Source organism: Phoxinus phoxinus, assembly GCF_949152265.1.
Source record: "Phoxinus phoxinus genome assembly, chromosome: 17".
In the NCBI taxonomy this organism is placed as follows: Eukaryota; Metazoa; Chordata; class Actinopteri; order Cypriniformes; family Leuciscidae; genus Phoxinus; species Phoxinus phoxinus.
In genome coordinates this window covers 27,500,483-27,516,764 of record NC_136892.1, presented here as the reverse complement: position 1 = coordinate 27,516,764, position 16,282 = coordinate 27,500,483, and the positions used below count along the sequence as shown (strand labels likewise).

The 16,282-nt window shown below is 37.8% G+C and overlaps 1 protein-coding gene across 1 annotated transcript; it reads left to right on the top strand.

Annotated features, from left to right (window-relative positions):
• Positions 1 to 1,397: 1,397 nt before the first annotated feature.
• Positions 1,398 to 15,619, top strand: nr5a1b (nuclear receptor subfamily 5, group A, member 1b). Its single transcript, XM_079585950.1, has 7 exons — positions 1,398 to 1,588; positions 2,315 to 2,433; positions 2,867 to 3,008; positions 4,174 to 4,886; positions 11,022 to 11,141; positions 11,442 to 11,589; positions 15,038 to 15,619. Exons 2-7 carry the CDS (start codon positions 2,332 to 2,334, stop codon positions 15,289 to 15,291), a joined length of 1,479 nt encoding a protein of 492 aa, XP_079442076.1. The 5' UTR covers positions 1,398 to 1,588; positions 2,315 to 2,331; the 3' UTR covers positions 15,292 to 15,619.
• Positions 15,620 to 16,282: the final 663 nt, after the last annotated feature.

Genomic DNA, 16,282 nt, shown 5'->3' with positions numbered 1-16,282 from the left:
CTACATCCACGTCATAATAATTCAGTGATAGTTTACCGTCTTTGAAATGGCTTTCTCTCTTTTTTCGTTTAATATCTGTATTCTTAGTTTTATTGGTTAAATGCGAATGTAATCAGAGGTCGTCTGTGGAAACCTTTATTGTGATTTATTAGTCGGTTATGATTGTGATGAAGATGATGATGATGCATTGGTAGAGAACCGTCAGTCATCAGACAGATCCATCCTGCTTTTTAATGGGCGAAAAGAAAGAAAGTAAACATGTTATAGGCTATAGCATTTTAATATGATAGGCATACCAAAAAAAATAATGAACGGGGTCGATCAGAAAATTAAATTTATTTCTATTTTTTATTTTATTTTTTTAAGTAGGCCTAGCCTATGCATAAATCTCAACGATTGCATGACGGGTCATGTAACAATAATAATGGACAACTTTTGATTTAAGAGTTGAACTAAAGCATGTCAGCTATCAGATCACAGTCTGTCATTGGGCTGCTATTAGTAATTCACTGCTTTTGAATGTCACGTGGATCTTGATCTTTCAGCTTTTATACACTCTTAATAATAAAGGTTTACTGGTATCAGTGGTTCCATAAAGAACCATTAACATTAATGGAGCCTTTCAATTAGGCCTATACAATAGGTTATTTATAGGGGAAAGGGTTCTTCATTCACACTAAATAAAATGGTTATTTTAAGAACTGTTCCTTTCCGTAGAGGAACCAAGTTCGTCAATAGTTCGTCTATGGCATCCTGCGAGAAAAAAAAAAAAAAAAAACGTGTTGGAACATTTTTTTAGAGCAAAAATACTACTACTCAAAATTCATGCCTGCTTTGGACTAGGCCTATTTGTAAGTGTGCAAATGCTATTTATAAATAATTATTATAATAATTAATAAATGTAAGGTTACTTTAAGATTGTTTGTGCACACTTTTATTTTAACACAACAAAAATAATGTTAACACGTTCACTAAAACATTTTATTATCAATTATGACAACATATGTTTTTACATTGTTTTAACTCATCAAAATAAGTTAAGCAATTTTCAACTTTTTTTATAAGTTCAACTAATCTTTAAGTCAGTTTCGTGTAAATTAAGAGATGACTTAATCATCCAAGTTGGTTGTAGCCTACTTAATGAAACAACTTTTTTACAGTGTTGATTTAAGTATAGCCTATATGTTTGCTCAGGGAGGTGTCTTCATATAAGAGTTCATTTTAATCAGAAATTATTCAGCGTTAATTTGAACTAAAACGTTTTCATGTCTCCTCCCCATCCTCGGTACCTGTTGCAGATAGGCGCTTCTTCCTGTCGCTCATTCACTCCTTTTTCATATGTGTGTGCGTGCGCGCGCGTGTGCGCGAATATGAGGGCATGTCTACTGTGTGAACGCACGAGGCCAAACACTAATAAAGAGCTGCTGCCCTCGCGCTGTCCTCGCAGACATCACGCAGGTTTTTACCGGGGAAACACGCACAAAGTGAACCGGCAGGCTCGCGCGGGTGTCGCGGCTCTAGTGATTAAATTCCTCGCGCAGAGATCAGCAGCACTGAAGCACCGCAGAGGAGCAGGAGTCACTGACAGGTAACAGTTCTTTCACTTCAACATCTCATGCTTTCGTCAGTACATTTGGACCCATTTGCATTCCAACCAAACAGCGTGAAAGAGCGATGATTCTATTAGTAGTCCTAAAGTAATATTTTTACTTTAGAAACTAGCCTATGTTTATGACAGCATCTGTAATATTGATATTTAACAAAATAATACAAATAGGCAGCATTATTATTATTGCGCAATTAAATGCACTAAATGATGCCGATGTAATATTTTCTTGTTAATTTAATGTGATGTGATTTTATAAACATTTACAGCTAAACATCAGTTTAAGCGTATACAGAAATTACAATGCTATCATGCTAAAATGTCAACTAATGAAATCTTTAAATGCACTTAGAATTAATAATGCTTTATTAGATGTAGGCCTATTGAATGCGATCATTTCAATGCCGTATTGTTCAATTTTATTTTATATCAGATCACATTTAAAATAAAGTTTCCAATTTTACAATCTGGTGCATCAATATATATTTTTTAATTATCTAGTTCCATCCAGAGTGTCATGGAAATCCATCGATGACCTGGTCCAGAAATGAATAATGTAACTGCAATGCATTATAATGCAATACATTATACAATCATATTTTTAATTTCCAAAGAACCATAACGGTTTTTGATAAGAAGAAGGTTCTTTGCAGAACCGCGGAAGAAGCTTTATTTGAGCAGTGTGTGTTTATGTGTGTGTGTGCGCAGGCGCTCGGCGGGGCGGGATGGACTACAGTTATGATACGGACCTGGAAGAGTTGTGTCCGGTGTGTGGGGATAAAGTTTCTGGCTATCATTATGGGTTATTAACCTGCGAGAGCTGCAAGGTAATACATCGGCCTAAATAAGACCGTTTCAATCTGTTTTAGGTGACCGAAAATGTAATTGATGTAATTAGATTGGCTTGTTTTGTTCAATTAATAATCATTAGTTTAGTTTACATATTAATTTGAATATAATTATATTTGTAAGGGTCAGGTGAAGATACAGCTCTGTAAACTGACAAATGCACTTTCATTTTTTACATTGTATCAAATGTTAGATTTTTTTATGATGATTTGTTTTTATATTAGGCTATTTAGATTGTTTCCGTCTCTGCGGACAAATTTATAATGTATGTTCATTTTAAAGCTGCCATGGTAATTCATTTTTTTTTTCTAGAATTGCATTTTTAAAGATATTATTTTGGCTATTTAGTGTTTTGATTCTTTACCTTTGACGAATCGTAGCCTAATAGTATTTTTTTTTTTCATTATAAAGGGTTTCTTTAAGAGGACCGTACAGAATAACAAACGGTACACATGTGCAGAGAGTCAAGACTGTAAGATTGATAAAACCCAGAGGAAACGGTGTCCATTCTGCCGCTTCCAGAAATGTCTCAACGTCGGGATGCGGCTGGAGGGTGAGCGGATCAATCTCAAATTCAGTTCACTATAACTGCATCTCAAATTTATACAGCATATTTGGAGGTCAAATAATAATCAATTATTTGATGGATTACATTTGTAAATAATTTCGTATTATAAAATGGGCTATTGTTCATAATTTTTTTTCATTCTTAGATTTTTTAGTTTTTATTATAGGCTATTGCTTATCTTCTTATTATTTTACTATCTTATTTATTATTAAAATATACATGTGTAGCCTACCCATGATAAAGACAATCTTTATGCCTGAACAAATATTGTAGCCTATTTTGTAAGGGCATGTTGGTCTGTTTAAAAAAAAAAACGAATCAGAATTTAAATTGCATTGCAGCCGGTTGATTAGTTTCAGATTTAGAAAAAGAGAAAAGACCATGGGGGAAAAATCAACAGTGAAAAAAAAGAGAAAGAAATCGTAGTGCTTCTTGCAAGGTCGCTATTATCTACAGGCACCTTTGCGTTCCCGGCCGCGCGCGCTGCTTCTGGATCAAGGTTAAGTATTCATTTAAGCACGGCTCTATTTTAATCAGTCAGGCTATAGAGGTATTTTTAACTAGTTCGTGAGTTAATAGAAGGACAAATTTTAGTGAACTTGTAGAACTTATAGAACCCAATCCTTCACTTCAGAAAAAAAAAAAAAAAAATTCCAATTAGAACCAAAAACGGTTTAACAGTTTTATGTCAAGAACATTTCCAGTTCAACAAATAGGCTACATTATTATTATTTATTTATTTATATACTTGAAAGCGAGAAACAAAGCAAGAAACGAAATTTAATTTGATGCCAGGTATTCCTATGAACTACTGAAAAACTTTTGCACACACACACACACACACACACACACACACACACACACACACACACACACACACACACACACACACACACACACACACACACACACACACACACACACACACACACACACACACACACACACACACACACACACACACACACACATTTAATACAGAACTTAATACAGAAATACTTTTTTTATTTGATATTATTGATGTATAGAACTTTTACTTGGATGCATTATAACACCAATACTTTTATTATACTATTAACAATGAACATTATAATACAATTGAACATTAATTATAAAGCGCAGTGTAACATGGTATTGTCTGTGCTCACAGCTGTCCGTGCCGACAGGATGCGAGGAGGGCGAAATAAATTCGGGCCCATGTACAAACGAGACCGGGCGTTAAAGCAGCAGAAGAAAGCTCTCATCCGGGCGAGTGGCCTAAAGATGGAAGCCACGCCCCCTTTGCTGTCATCACCACAGTCTGACTACGGCTTCAGCACTGCTCTCTCCATCCCAGCTCAAAAAAACACACACCTGAACATCGGCACCTCGCTGGCCCCCACCGATTACGAACGCAGCCTGTACGCATCCGGTTCCCTGAGCTTATCCGGCCCGATCCCGGCCCACACCCCTCTTCCAGCACAGTACCCGTATCCAAACCTACCCGGCCGCGCCATCAAGTCCGAGTATCCCGACCACTACACGAGCTCAGAGCACTACACCAGCGCCAGCTCCCCCGAATCGGTCCCAGGCTACACGTACATGGATCAGACGCGGGTGTCGAGCAGCCCGCCGCTGGCCCCGCCGGGCTCCACCGTCCCGCCGCTGGTTCTGGAGTTTGTTCGCTGTGAGCAAGATGAGCTGCAGGTGCAGAGCAAGATAAGCGCTCACCTGGCCCACCTGCAGCAGGAACAGAACTCTCGGAGTCTCGCAGCCAAGCAGGAACGGCTCAGCACCTTCGGCCTGATGTGCCACATGGCCGACCAGACGCTCTTCTCCATCGTGGAATGGGCACGCAGCTGCATCTTCTTTAAGGAGCTCAAGGTGAGTGTGAACACGGCCGAAATCCTATTACAATCCCAATTATAAGAGGAGTGAAAGTAATGCACACCTCATCAGCACACACACACAATAATGTTTGCATGAACGGAGCGGATGCAGTCAGCGTGATGAGATGATGCTGACATGGATGAACAGTGTGTGTGTGTGTGTGTGTGTGTGTGTGTGTCCAGATAAACAGTCAGGCCTGCTGTGTTTGCTCTGTCACATTTATAATGATAGTGATGTCTGATGTGATTCAATCAACAGGAAAGTGTTCGAGGAAAGTGTTCTGGTTGTGAAAGTGTGGTTTTCTGCTATAAATGACGTATTAACTTGAAGCATTGGGTTGTAAGGAGGGTTTAAACTGGTTTTGATGGCAAAGACTGTGTGTATTAGACTGAATTAAGATAACAATCACTATTGTGCATGTTGCGTGCACATTTATATACGCTAACGTTCAAATGATTGGTGTTGGTAAGATTTTTTCCAAGGCTGGATTTATTTGTTCAAAAATACAGTAAAACCGCATTCTTGTTATTATCAATGTTGAAAACAATTGTTCTGCTTCATATTGTTGTGGAAACCATGATACATTTGTATTTTTTTGCTGGATTCTTTGATGCATAGAAAGAACAGCGTTAACTTGAAATATAAATAATTTGTATAAAATGTGTATAACTTAATGCATCCTGAATAAAAGTATTAATTTCTTTAAAAAAAAAAGAATCTGACCCCAAACCTTTGAACAATTGTGTAGTTATGTGAAGTTGCAAATACCAAATTAAAATATTAGGGTATCACAGAACTAAAAATATCTATTTTTGGGAATTCATACTGGATACTGGATACTGAACTGAATTAATTTAGTAGCAGTTACTTGACATCACACGATTATTAAACCATGACTGACTCGCTTGGCGGTTTAGTGGTATCTTCACAAATCCTGTGTTAACATAATCTGACTGTAAGAGGGATCATTTCTTTCATATTTAATTTGTATTGATTGTAGAAGTTTGGATTTATTGATAATCCGAAATGCTGCGGTATATTTCGGGTTCGTTTCAGAAGGTTCGTTAACTTTTTTTTCTGGAGAATAATAGCGTCGTAAAATTGAGAGCTATATAATGACCATTATAACCCATGGCATTGAGGGGTCTTTAAATAAAACACTTGAGTTTTGGTATAGTCCTGGAGAGCTCTTTAAATAAACTCTAGTGTGTTTGTTGTCTTAGAGGAAATAGAGGATACACTCCTTTCTTTTGTCCATTCTGAGCTCCTGTCTCTCTCTGTAGTGTTTCCAAACTTTGCTGACAATGCAGCATGCACACAATGATACATTATTTGAAACACACACACACACACACACACACACACACACACACACACACACGCACGCACGCACGCACGCACGCACGCACGCACGCACGGGTTTCCATGTTTTATGAGGACATCCCATTGACATAATGATTTTTATACTGTACAAACTGTATATTCGTTCCCCTTACACTAACACTAACCCTTAAACACTTCACAGAAAACTTTTTTTCTGCATTTTTGTATATATATATATAAAAAAACATCACTTAGTATGATTTATAAGCTGTTTTCCATGGTAGCCAAAAAACGTCACCATTAGGTTTAAAAATTACTGCTATAACTATCTTAGTGAGAACATTTGGTCCCCATAACGTACCACACACACACACACACACAGGGATTGGAAATCACACCGGTTTTACTTTTTTATATATACCGGTATATATATATTCTAGTAATTATTTCAGACTTTACTTCGGCAGTGTGTGTGTGTGTGTGTGCGCATGTGGGGGGGGTTGCAACAGCATTCCTCTCCAGATAAGGGGAGAATGTGAATGCTGCGGGGTCCGTGTGTTCAGTCTGGCCAGCATGTGAAGGTTTTTATAATTCAACAAGTCTCTCTCATTTTAATTAATCAGATTCCTCCAGAAAATATAGTTGTTTTACTCATTTGAAAATTATTCACTCCTAAAAATTAAGATTTCTATTAGAAATGTTTACATTCTGATGTCATAATCTCGAATGAAAAGACTAAACCTAAGAACTTTTGAAGAATCTTTCGTTTTAAGAGTGTGTGCAGTTTACACTGTGGAACAAAATTCAAGTTTCAAGTTGTGTTTACCGCAGACCTTATTTTACTCAGCATGCACACAATGATACATTACAGCATTTCAACCACACACACTCAATATACAGTACATAGTAACACTTGCCGTTCTTCTTCCACACACACGGACAATGAAAATCCCGAGGGAACCAGTGGTGAATTAGTCGTCCGGCGTCCATCTGTTTGATTTAGTCGGCTAACTACAGGTCAGGAGATGATGTTTCTGGCTCACCGTATAAATAACAGGATTGCCCATAATTATTGTCTTTTAGTATTTACTTGTTAGTGTTCTTGTCAAAATACACCGTTTCCATTGGCCTAAAGTACAATCATTCTGTAAGCTATATAATAATAGCATGGTAGTTTCTGTAAGTGATATACCACTATACTGACTGAGACAGGACACTACAGTACTAAGACCATCATCACTTCCTCTGTCTGTGCTGATGGACTGTTTCCACCTCACACTGTTACCTGAACAGGTGTGTTCATACACACATATCACACCCACACACGCCGGATGTGAACTGTTAGTTTATTTACCGTCTGAAGACTAATATATGCAGACCTCATTCAGTGTGTGCGTGTGTGTGTGTGTGTGTGTGTGTGACAGTTTGAAAAATGTTTTGGATGGTTTGTGTGCATCTCTCATCTACAGACAAGCACTCTGTGTTCAGAATAGCATACACTACTTGCGAAAAGTTTGCAGTATAATATTTTCTTTGAATAATGTTTTTGAAAGAACAAGATTCTCACCGAGGCTGCATTTATTTAATCAAAAATATAGTAAAACAGTTAAAAACTGTGAAATATTATTACATAATTAAAAAAATTACTGTTCTCTATTTGATAATTTCACATAACTTATTGTTTTCAATTACGCATTAGGTTGTTTACTTAATAATTTTAAGGCAACGGGTTTCCTCACTTTTTTGTAAGTGAAGTCAACTGATCACTTTTTACAGTAAACTGCATTCTCAATGTAGCTTTTGTCCTCTTTTGTCTGTTTGTTATTTTTTTTCTTCCTCATTCACACAGCTGGATATGTGTGTCCTTCTGGGTCAAAATCCCAAATTCCTGCAACACAAAAAAAGAGGCGGGTTTATTCCACAAAGATACAACGGAGAGAGAAAGCTACACGAATAAAGCCTGTGTTTGTGGAAGTCTGGGGCAGCGGGCAGGTGTTATCGCAGATAAATGAGGGTTACAAAATATATAAAGCGCTGACAGGGAAGTGTTGCGGTGTTCAAGTGTGGACGTGAATGTGGATGCGTGTGTGTGCGATTTCAGAGTCAACAGCTACTGCTGAGAAATGGACAAGGGTCTTGTTTTACTCATAATCTTTTCAGAGTAAAGCTTTTTCTCTGTCCCATATAAAAGCCCACACCGGGGTGCCAAGGGCATTTGACACTCTCCAAAAGCGGCTTCACACAGCACTTATAGTGATGCCGCGGAGGACAAGCTGAAAAATACTAGTACACTAATGGTAGTGCAAGTCCAGTATTCAAAAGGGAAGTCTGTTTTTATGTAAGTCCTTAGCATCATTTATTTATTTTGTTTATTTTCTGTGGGCTTTTTGTCACTTTGATAAATCAATAAGCCTATTTTTCTTTAGCATTACTTGGTGCCTTAGATGAGAAAAGACCACATTTTCACACAAAATGCAATTAGAAAGCAAAAAAATCCAAAGCATGGATGCCGCTCAATGAATCAAACGTGATTTTTGTGATTTTTAATTGTGAATGTGGCTATTAACGCTCGCATATTCCTTATTGTTGCAATGCATTATGTTTCATACTACTTTTAAAGTCAAATGAAACAAGTAACTTGAGAGAATCATTTATTTGCTTTCAAAATGGATCTATCCATCTATCTATCTATCTATCTATCTATCTATCTATCTATCTATCTATCTATCTATCTATCTATCTATCTATCTATCTATCTATCTATCTATCTATCTATCTATCTATCTATCTATCTATCTATCTATCCGTCCATGTAACTTTATAACAATCTGATTTATTTATTAATTAATGTATTTGCATTCAAAATGCATAGCTTTAATGAGAATGACATATGGCCATTTTGATGTGACTCACTGCTTTGTTTTGAGATTCTGGTTGTCCAGTTTTGCTGTTATGTGACTGGACGTTATTTCTGAACGTTATTTCTTCTTAAATCACGGGCACTGCTTTAAATCACAGGCCTATGTTGTTTGATCATCATTTGCTAGCTTGATTAGCATTGCTAATGCTAAACACTAGCAGGTTCACTTCAAGTGAAATATAAGTGTGTTTTTATGTTTATTCGTGAAGGCGGCTGGAAATGCAGAAAGCTTTCTCTTTTCAAGTATATGAATCGCTTCAAAAGCGCTTCAGTCGCTGTATTCTAACTACAGTCAGAACATTCACTGTTAGCCTATAAGCTAGCATACTTGCCTTTTCTCCATTTGTTTGTATGCAAATGACAAGATGTTAAAAGGATAGCTTGATTTCATAGTTGAGAACACTAGCTTGTGACTAGTAACCGGCTGATTGCAGGGGTACAGAAATTGTGCAATTCCTTATATTTGAAAGATTTCTTTACAGTATAGCTCAATAGTGTTTAATGACATTCCCCTCAGCATTCATTGCTTTCCTCCATTTGCATAGAAAGCTCTTGTCTGTCTGTTGCTGTAGTCACACAGGTACACAGTGTTCAACAGATGCGCACATGCAAGACTCCAGGTTCCTTCACTGTGTGCAGAATGTGCCGTACAATCTCTCGTCATGGCAACAGGAGTGTGGCATAAAGGGAGTGATGGATCTAGCGTCCAAGCGCTTTAAAAAAAAAAATAGCGAGTGCGTTTCTGCTGCAATTAACTGTGCCGCCCCGGCAGGCTTCTGTGGGGTCACCAATCTCGTACGCAACAGTGAGCTGAAAGTTGTCTCTGTAGAATTATATCATCCACATAACTGGATATTTTCAAATTCAATTAAACCTGTACTGGACAGGACTGTGGACTGTGAAGCACAATAGCGGTAAAGCTACGGCGGATCTTTGAATGAACACTGAATCACATCCTCGGCTCTGCGGACCTGAATGATGCTTCAGTCCATTCTGTTCCATTTTTATACAGTAACTCAATTCTACGTTAGGCGGTGGAAAACTGGCAGCTCTCTGAGAAATGTGTGTGGGTGATGCTATGTGTGTGTGTATTAAATATGCATTTTAACTTTCAAAAGGAAATATCAAATTTCATAATATCTCAACTGTTTCTCCTCAAATAGTCTTATAAAGTCTTCTGCTTTTTCAGTTTGTGTCTCCTTTAGAGTTTCAGAAGAGATTTCAATAATTTCTCACTTTTTGCTTAAATTTGCCATAATTGGCAAAACATTATTTCTCAACAAATATTCATTTCATATTAATACATCTTTATCCTTTTTTATTATATCTTTGTCTCATTTGTTTCCATTTTTTTTGTATCTTAGATATAGATGAGATAAACAAATGAAACAATGTTCTTATTAAATGAATTGTAAGTGATATGTAAATATAAATAAATGTAAATATTTTTGTACATTCACTGTAAAAAATATTTTCATCATTTGTTATCACAACTTTTTATCTTTTGTCAAATAAACAAATAATTAATGTGGTTCAGACAACAGACTATTTTGAGTTTTTGTTCATTAAACCAATCTCCTTCATTGTATTTACTCAAATTTTTTATTTCAATAAACTCAACATTTTAAGGCAACCATGGTAACTTGAAACCAACGATATATTTTTTACAGCGATTAAATACAATGAAATAATAATAATAATAGGCTACATATCAATAAATATAACTACTTTTTCAGCGATTTGAAGCAATTATAGAATCTACAAAGCTTCTGAGCAATTATATTTCCATAAATTAATTTTTTTAAATAAACAAAAATCTATATTTACACAAATATCTGTACATTTCATGTCCATTTTCATTTATTCACTATCTCTCTGCTCCACAGGTGGGAGATCAGATGAAGTTGCTGCATAACTGCTGGAGTGAGCTTCTTGTGCTGGACTACATCGCCAGACAGTTGCATCATGGGAAAGAGGACAGTGTGCTTCTCATCACTGGACAGGAGGTAACACACACACACACACACATACACACACACTGCCCCTATCCCTAAACCTACCCATCACAGGAAACATTTTGCTTTTTTATTTTTTATAAAACATTGTTTTTTATGTTTTTTAAGCTATTTGAATTATGAGGACTCATGAAATGTGCTCATAAACCATGTTTAAGTTGTAATACCAGTGTAATACACATGTCATTATACAGATTTGTGTCCTCATAAAGCACATAAACAAGAACACACACACACACACACACACATTAGATCCACTCAATTGATGTTTAGCCTGTGTGTGTGGGTCAGGTTGAGCTGGCGTCTTTGCTGGCCCAGGCAGGGGTCACTCTGAGCGGGATGATACAGAGAGGTCAGGAGCTGGTGCATCGTCTACAAGAGCTTCAGCTGGACCGCAGAGAAACCGCCTGTCTCAAATACCTCATCCTCTTTAACCCAGGTGAGACAGCACAGGCTATTACTGTAGCTTTAATGTGATTGGCTGACGTCTAAAACTGCTGAAACTGCTGTAAACTGCTGAACTGCTATGTGTGTGTGGACACTGTTCAAAAGTTTGGGGATTTTTTACAAATATTTTTGAAAGTAGTCATTTATGCTCACCCAAGGCTGCATTTATTTGATCAAAAATACAGTAAGAACAGTAATATTGTAAAATATTTTTTACTGTTAAGTTTTGTTTTCTATTTTAATATTTTAAAATGTAAATTATTCCTGTGATCAAAGCTGAATTTTCAGCATCATTACTCCAGTCTTCAGAGTCACATGATCCTTCAGAAATCATTCTAATATGCTGATTTGCTGCTCAACAAACATTTCCAATTATTATCAATGTTGACAACAGTTGTGCTGCTTCATATTTTTGTGGAAACCGTGACACCTTTTTTTGACAACAGGATTCTTTGATAAATAAATAGAAAGTTTAAAATAACAGAAATCTTATGTAACATTAAATGTCTTTACTGTCACTTTTGATCAATTTAACGTGTCCTTGCTGAATAAATGTATCAATGTCTTTAAAAACGAACAAACTTTTGAACAGTATTAATGTTGTGACATCAGAACCAAGATGATTTTTGCTGCTTATTTTCCATAAATCATTAAGATTTGCATTGTAAATAAAGAGTACGTCTATTGACCAAAAACCTGTTTCCCATGATATGACTCTTAATTCAAGACTTTTTTATTAACCTTGACTGAGTCCTAAAAGACGGTTTAAACGTATAAATTCCACTAACGTGATTGGCCGACGGAACGATAAATATCCAGTTATGCACGTCTTTTGGTCTTTTAATTTTAATAATGTTTCCCTTAATAAGTTCCGCTCAAGTGTTTGAATTAGTTTTACTTCTTAACTAACCCCAGACACCAAATCGCCTTCGTCTCATTGTGGAAGAGGTGGGAAATTTCCTCTCTTTCTCTGTCTCTCTCCCTCCCTTCAACGGCGTGTAACGTTTTAATAGTTTAATATAAAATAGATTTTTATAGCCACCGCTGTGGCACCGTCACCCCGTCCTCCGTGTCTTATTGAGCGTATCTATGTTTCCCCGGCTGGGGTTTGACCGAGGCTAATTAACTTCTCAAAAGACAAATATTGCATTGATTTTGATCCACGCTAACGAGGACGCGTGTGTATCAGGCTATTTGTCGTGAGTGGCAGCGTGTTTTGTGTGGCGCGGGCCGTGCGCTAACTGGGTAATGGGCTTAATTAAAATGAAAGCCTTCTGAATCGCTCCTGTTTACAAAGGCAGGGAGCCGGACCACGTATCCACTCGCAGACGCACACACACCGTCTATAGCGAGACTCCGGCTCAAAAGAAGTTTAATGGATTGACCCCATATTGGTCCGTGCTGCCGTGCCCCTCTCTTTCTCCGCTTCAGGAGAAAATGCTCCTTTATTGTTCACGTTCCCTTAAGTGAGAGCAATTTAGCTCCAACAAAAGCTGCTTTTCATAATAAGAGTGCCTGAGAGCTGTGTGCGTGTGTGTTTGTGTGTGTGTGTGTGTGTTTGTGTTGTAAGCCCGTCTAGATCGGTCCAAAGGCGGCATCCGATAGAACGGGTGAAGGTCTCTGCGTGTTACTGTCTTTCCGCGTGGCAAAGTAATTTAATTCCATTTAAGCTTTTACCTGACTCCATTTTATCACAACCTCGAATTTAGGTTAGATTGCCAATTGGTTATTGGTCAATTATATAATAGTTTTGCAATACATTTGATTGTTCTATTTATCTCTTTACTTATATTTTACCCGTTCATATTAGGAAGCTATGTCGCTCAGAGGTCCTCATGCCTTGTTTAACTCGGGTCTCACGATCACAAGCTCGCCAGCTTCGATCACCAAACAGAGGTGATTGCTATATACCTGAGATCGGTCGCATTCACGCTTACACAGTCAAATATATGTTGGTATAGCCCCCGTGACTGCATACACTTGAAATTAAAGTAACGTTTACTTCAGTAGAGGTATGGCCACTACTACAGATATAAGTCAACCAACTTTAAGGGCCCTATTTTAACAATCTGAAACGCAAGTATCAAACGCGAAACGCAAGTAACTTTGTGTGCGGATCCCGGGCGCTGTTGCTAGTATACCGGCGGGATAACTTATTCTTGCACCCGACGCAAATCTAAAAGGGGTTGGTCTGAAGTAGCTTCATTACTCATACGTGTGGTTTGGGCGTAACGTGTAATAAACCAATCAGAGCGTCATCTCACATTCCCTTTAAGAGTGGACGCGCTTGTTCCATGGCGGATTGCTATTATAGCGGCGTATTTGCCAGGCGTACGCAACTTACATAGTAACGGTGATTTCACAGTCTTCAGAATTTTGTTTCCTGGTTCTTGACGGACAACTTTGTCAGATGTCCTTATATACCTGTGTCTTGCCAACTATTGATCAAACAGGTTTGATCCGTCATTACTACAATTAGCCTGAATAATGTGGGTAAATGTGTAAGGTAGATTTATGCCTATTTTTTCACATCTTCATGGACACCACAATGATTTCCCTCATGTGGTAATATTTTTCCTTGTAATTACGGTTTGCAAAAATATGAACTGCTGCGTCTGTGTAGATGAGAGAAGCAAAGTGTACTGTCTGTATGCGCATTGTGCACACACTACACCAAGTATGCGCCCTTAAAATAGCATCTGAATAACGCGCCACTGACTTTAGACTAGATTTTTCCTGGTCTGTGGCGGAATTATTTTCTCAAACTGCAAAATAGCACCAGGGAACCAGGGAACACGCCTCCTCTTTTCGCTGAAACCTGACATTAGAAAATACATGATGCTGGGAGTTTTGGCCACTCTCAGCATCACAGGCTAATTTGAGTTACAAATCGCCACGAGCCTTCTTCAGCATCTCCCTAAATACTCAGACCAAGGCAGAAACCGCTTTTCAAATGTAAACATGAGTTCACTTTGGGAATTTGCATAAATCACCGTCCCAGACTTACTGGGGACAGAAGTTGATTTACATGGGGCAGTTAACAAGATATCTCTAAACTCTTCACACCGTAGTACCTTTTCGGTTTACTTGTGTGGGAATGAGACCTTTGTACCAGTCGCACTGAGACGTTTCAAATGATACCAAACATGTATAATACTGTATACATGATAATTGTTCATATAAACCATGTAGATTTTTGGGTGAATTCAGTTATGGATGGGTAAAGGGAATGATGTGTAAATTGGGAGGTGATCAACTCAAGTGTGATCGTGTCCTGAATGGGGATGGTGATAGAGAATTCAAATGTTAATTTCCTTTGTTTTCTCAGAGAGTAGCCCTCTCTTCCAGTTCTTCCAGTTTCTTCCAGTGTGTGTTCAGGAAATGCTTGAAAACCCATTTTCCACTCATGCCGTCTTTAATGAGACTCTCTCACTCTGCAGATGTGAAACTGTTGGAAAACCAGCCTTACGTCGAGAGCGTGTACGAGCAGGTGAACGCCGCGCTGTTGGAGTACACACTGTACGCGTATCCGCAATTCCCGGACAGGTTTAGCCAGATCCTGCTACGCCTTCCCGAGCTCAGAGCGTTGAGCGCGCAAGCCGAAGACTACCTGTGCTACAAACACCTGAGCGGAGAGGTGCCCTGCAACAACCTCCTCATAGAAATGCTGCATGCCAAGAGAACCTGCATCTGACACAAGCGCACATTCACACACACAACAGCCTGATTCCTTCGCAGATGACGCTGTCGTCACGTTTTGCAGCTGTCATCTTTCTCACACAGAAAACCTCATCAACCATGCCACTGTGTTTCTGAAAGAGGAAGAGGGGAGATGTCAGTGTTACTGACTGTGTTTATAATACACTCTAAAAAATAAAGGTTCTTTATTGGCATCGATGGTAACGTCCATGGAAACTTTCCATCACACAAACGTTTTTTGTTTTTTTTACTTTTCTTTATAGTGGGAAAATTTTTTATTTTAAGAACTGTTCACAAAAATGGTTTTTCTGTGGCATCCATGCAAAAAAAAAAAAAAAACACCTTTGGGAACCTCTATTTTTAATGTGTGTATAGGGTGCTGCAGGGATGACATGTTTTTTAAGGTCAGCCCTGAGGTTCGCATCACCCAGGTTCCCTCGACAAAAACACATTTGGATTTGGATTATTGCACAAAATAAGCTCTGTGACTAACAAAAGTTATGATTCTTACAGGCTTTGCTCATCAAGATAATCTTCAGAAAATGAAAAAGCCTAAATACAATTGCCAGAAGTAAAAAAAGCTAAACGTGGGCTACGCCAAGGTCGCATGACATTAACATCGATTTAAATGTTTTGCTAACAATCCCATTAAGTTACAAAAACATCATTTCTGAAAGTTCCCTGAATGCTCAGAACTATCTTGGTTATGCAAACATTAAGGGAACGTTACGTCTTGTAATCTTGGAAACATTATGGGAACTTTACTTTTAAATGTTCTTTAAACAATCTGAAACAAGTAACATTTAAAAAATGTTGGACAAACATCCAACTAAAACAAACTAAAACATATATATATATATATATATATATATATATATATATATATATACACACACACTCTAAAAACTGCTGGGTTGTTTCAACCCAACTTTGGGTCAAATATGGACAAACCTAGCTGTTGGGTTACGTTTTTAAATTAAATTTTG

Excerpts from the sequence above, each read along its gene's own strand:
- nr5a1b (XM_079585950.1), top strand. The coding sequence starts at position 2,332 with ATGGACTACAGTTATGATACGGACCTGGAAGAGTTGTGTCCGGTGTGT. Across the intron at positions 3,009-4,173 it reads CGTCGGGATGCGGCTGGAGG|CTGTCCGTGCCGACAGGATG; the intron begins GTGAGCGGATCA and ends CTGTGCTCACAG. Across the intron at positions 11,590-15,037 it reads CCTCATCCTCTTTAACCCAG|ATGTGAAACTGTTGGAAAAC; the intron begins GTGAGACAGCAC and ends CTCACTCTGCAG.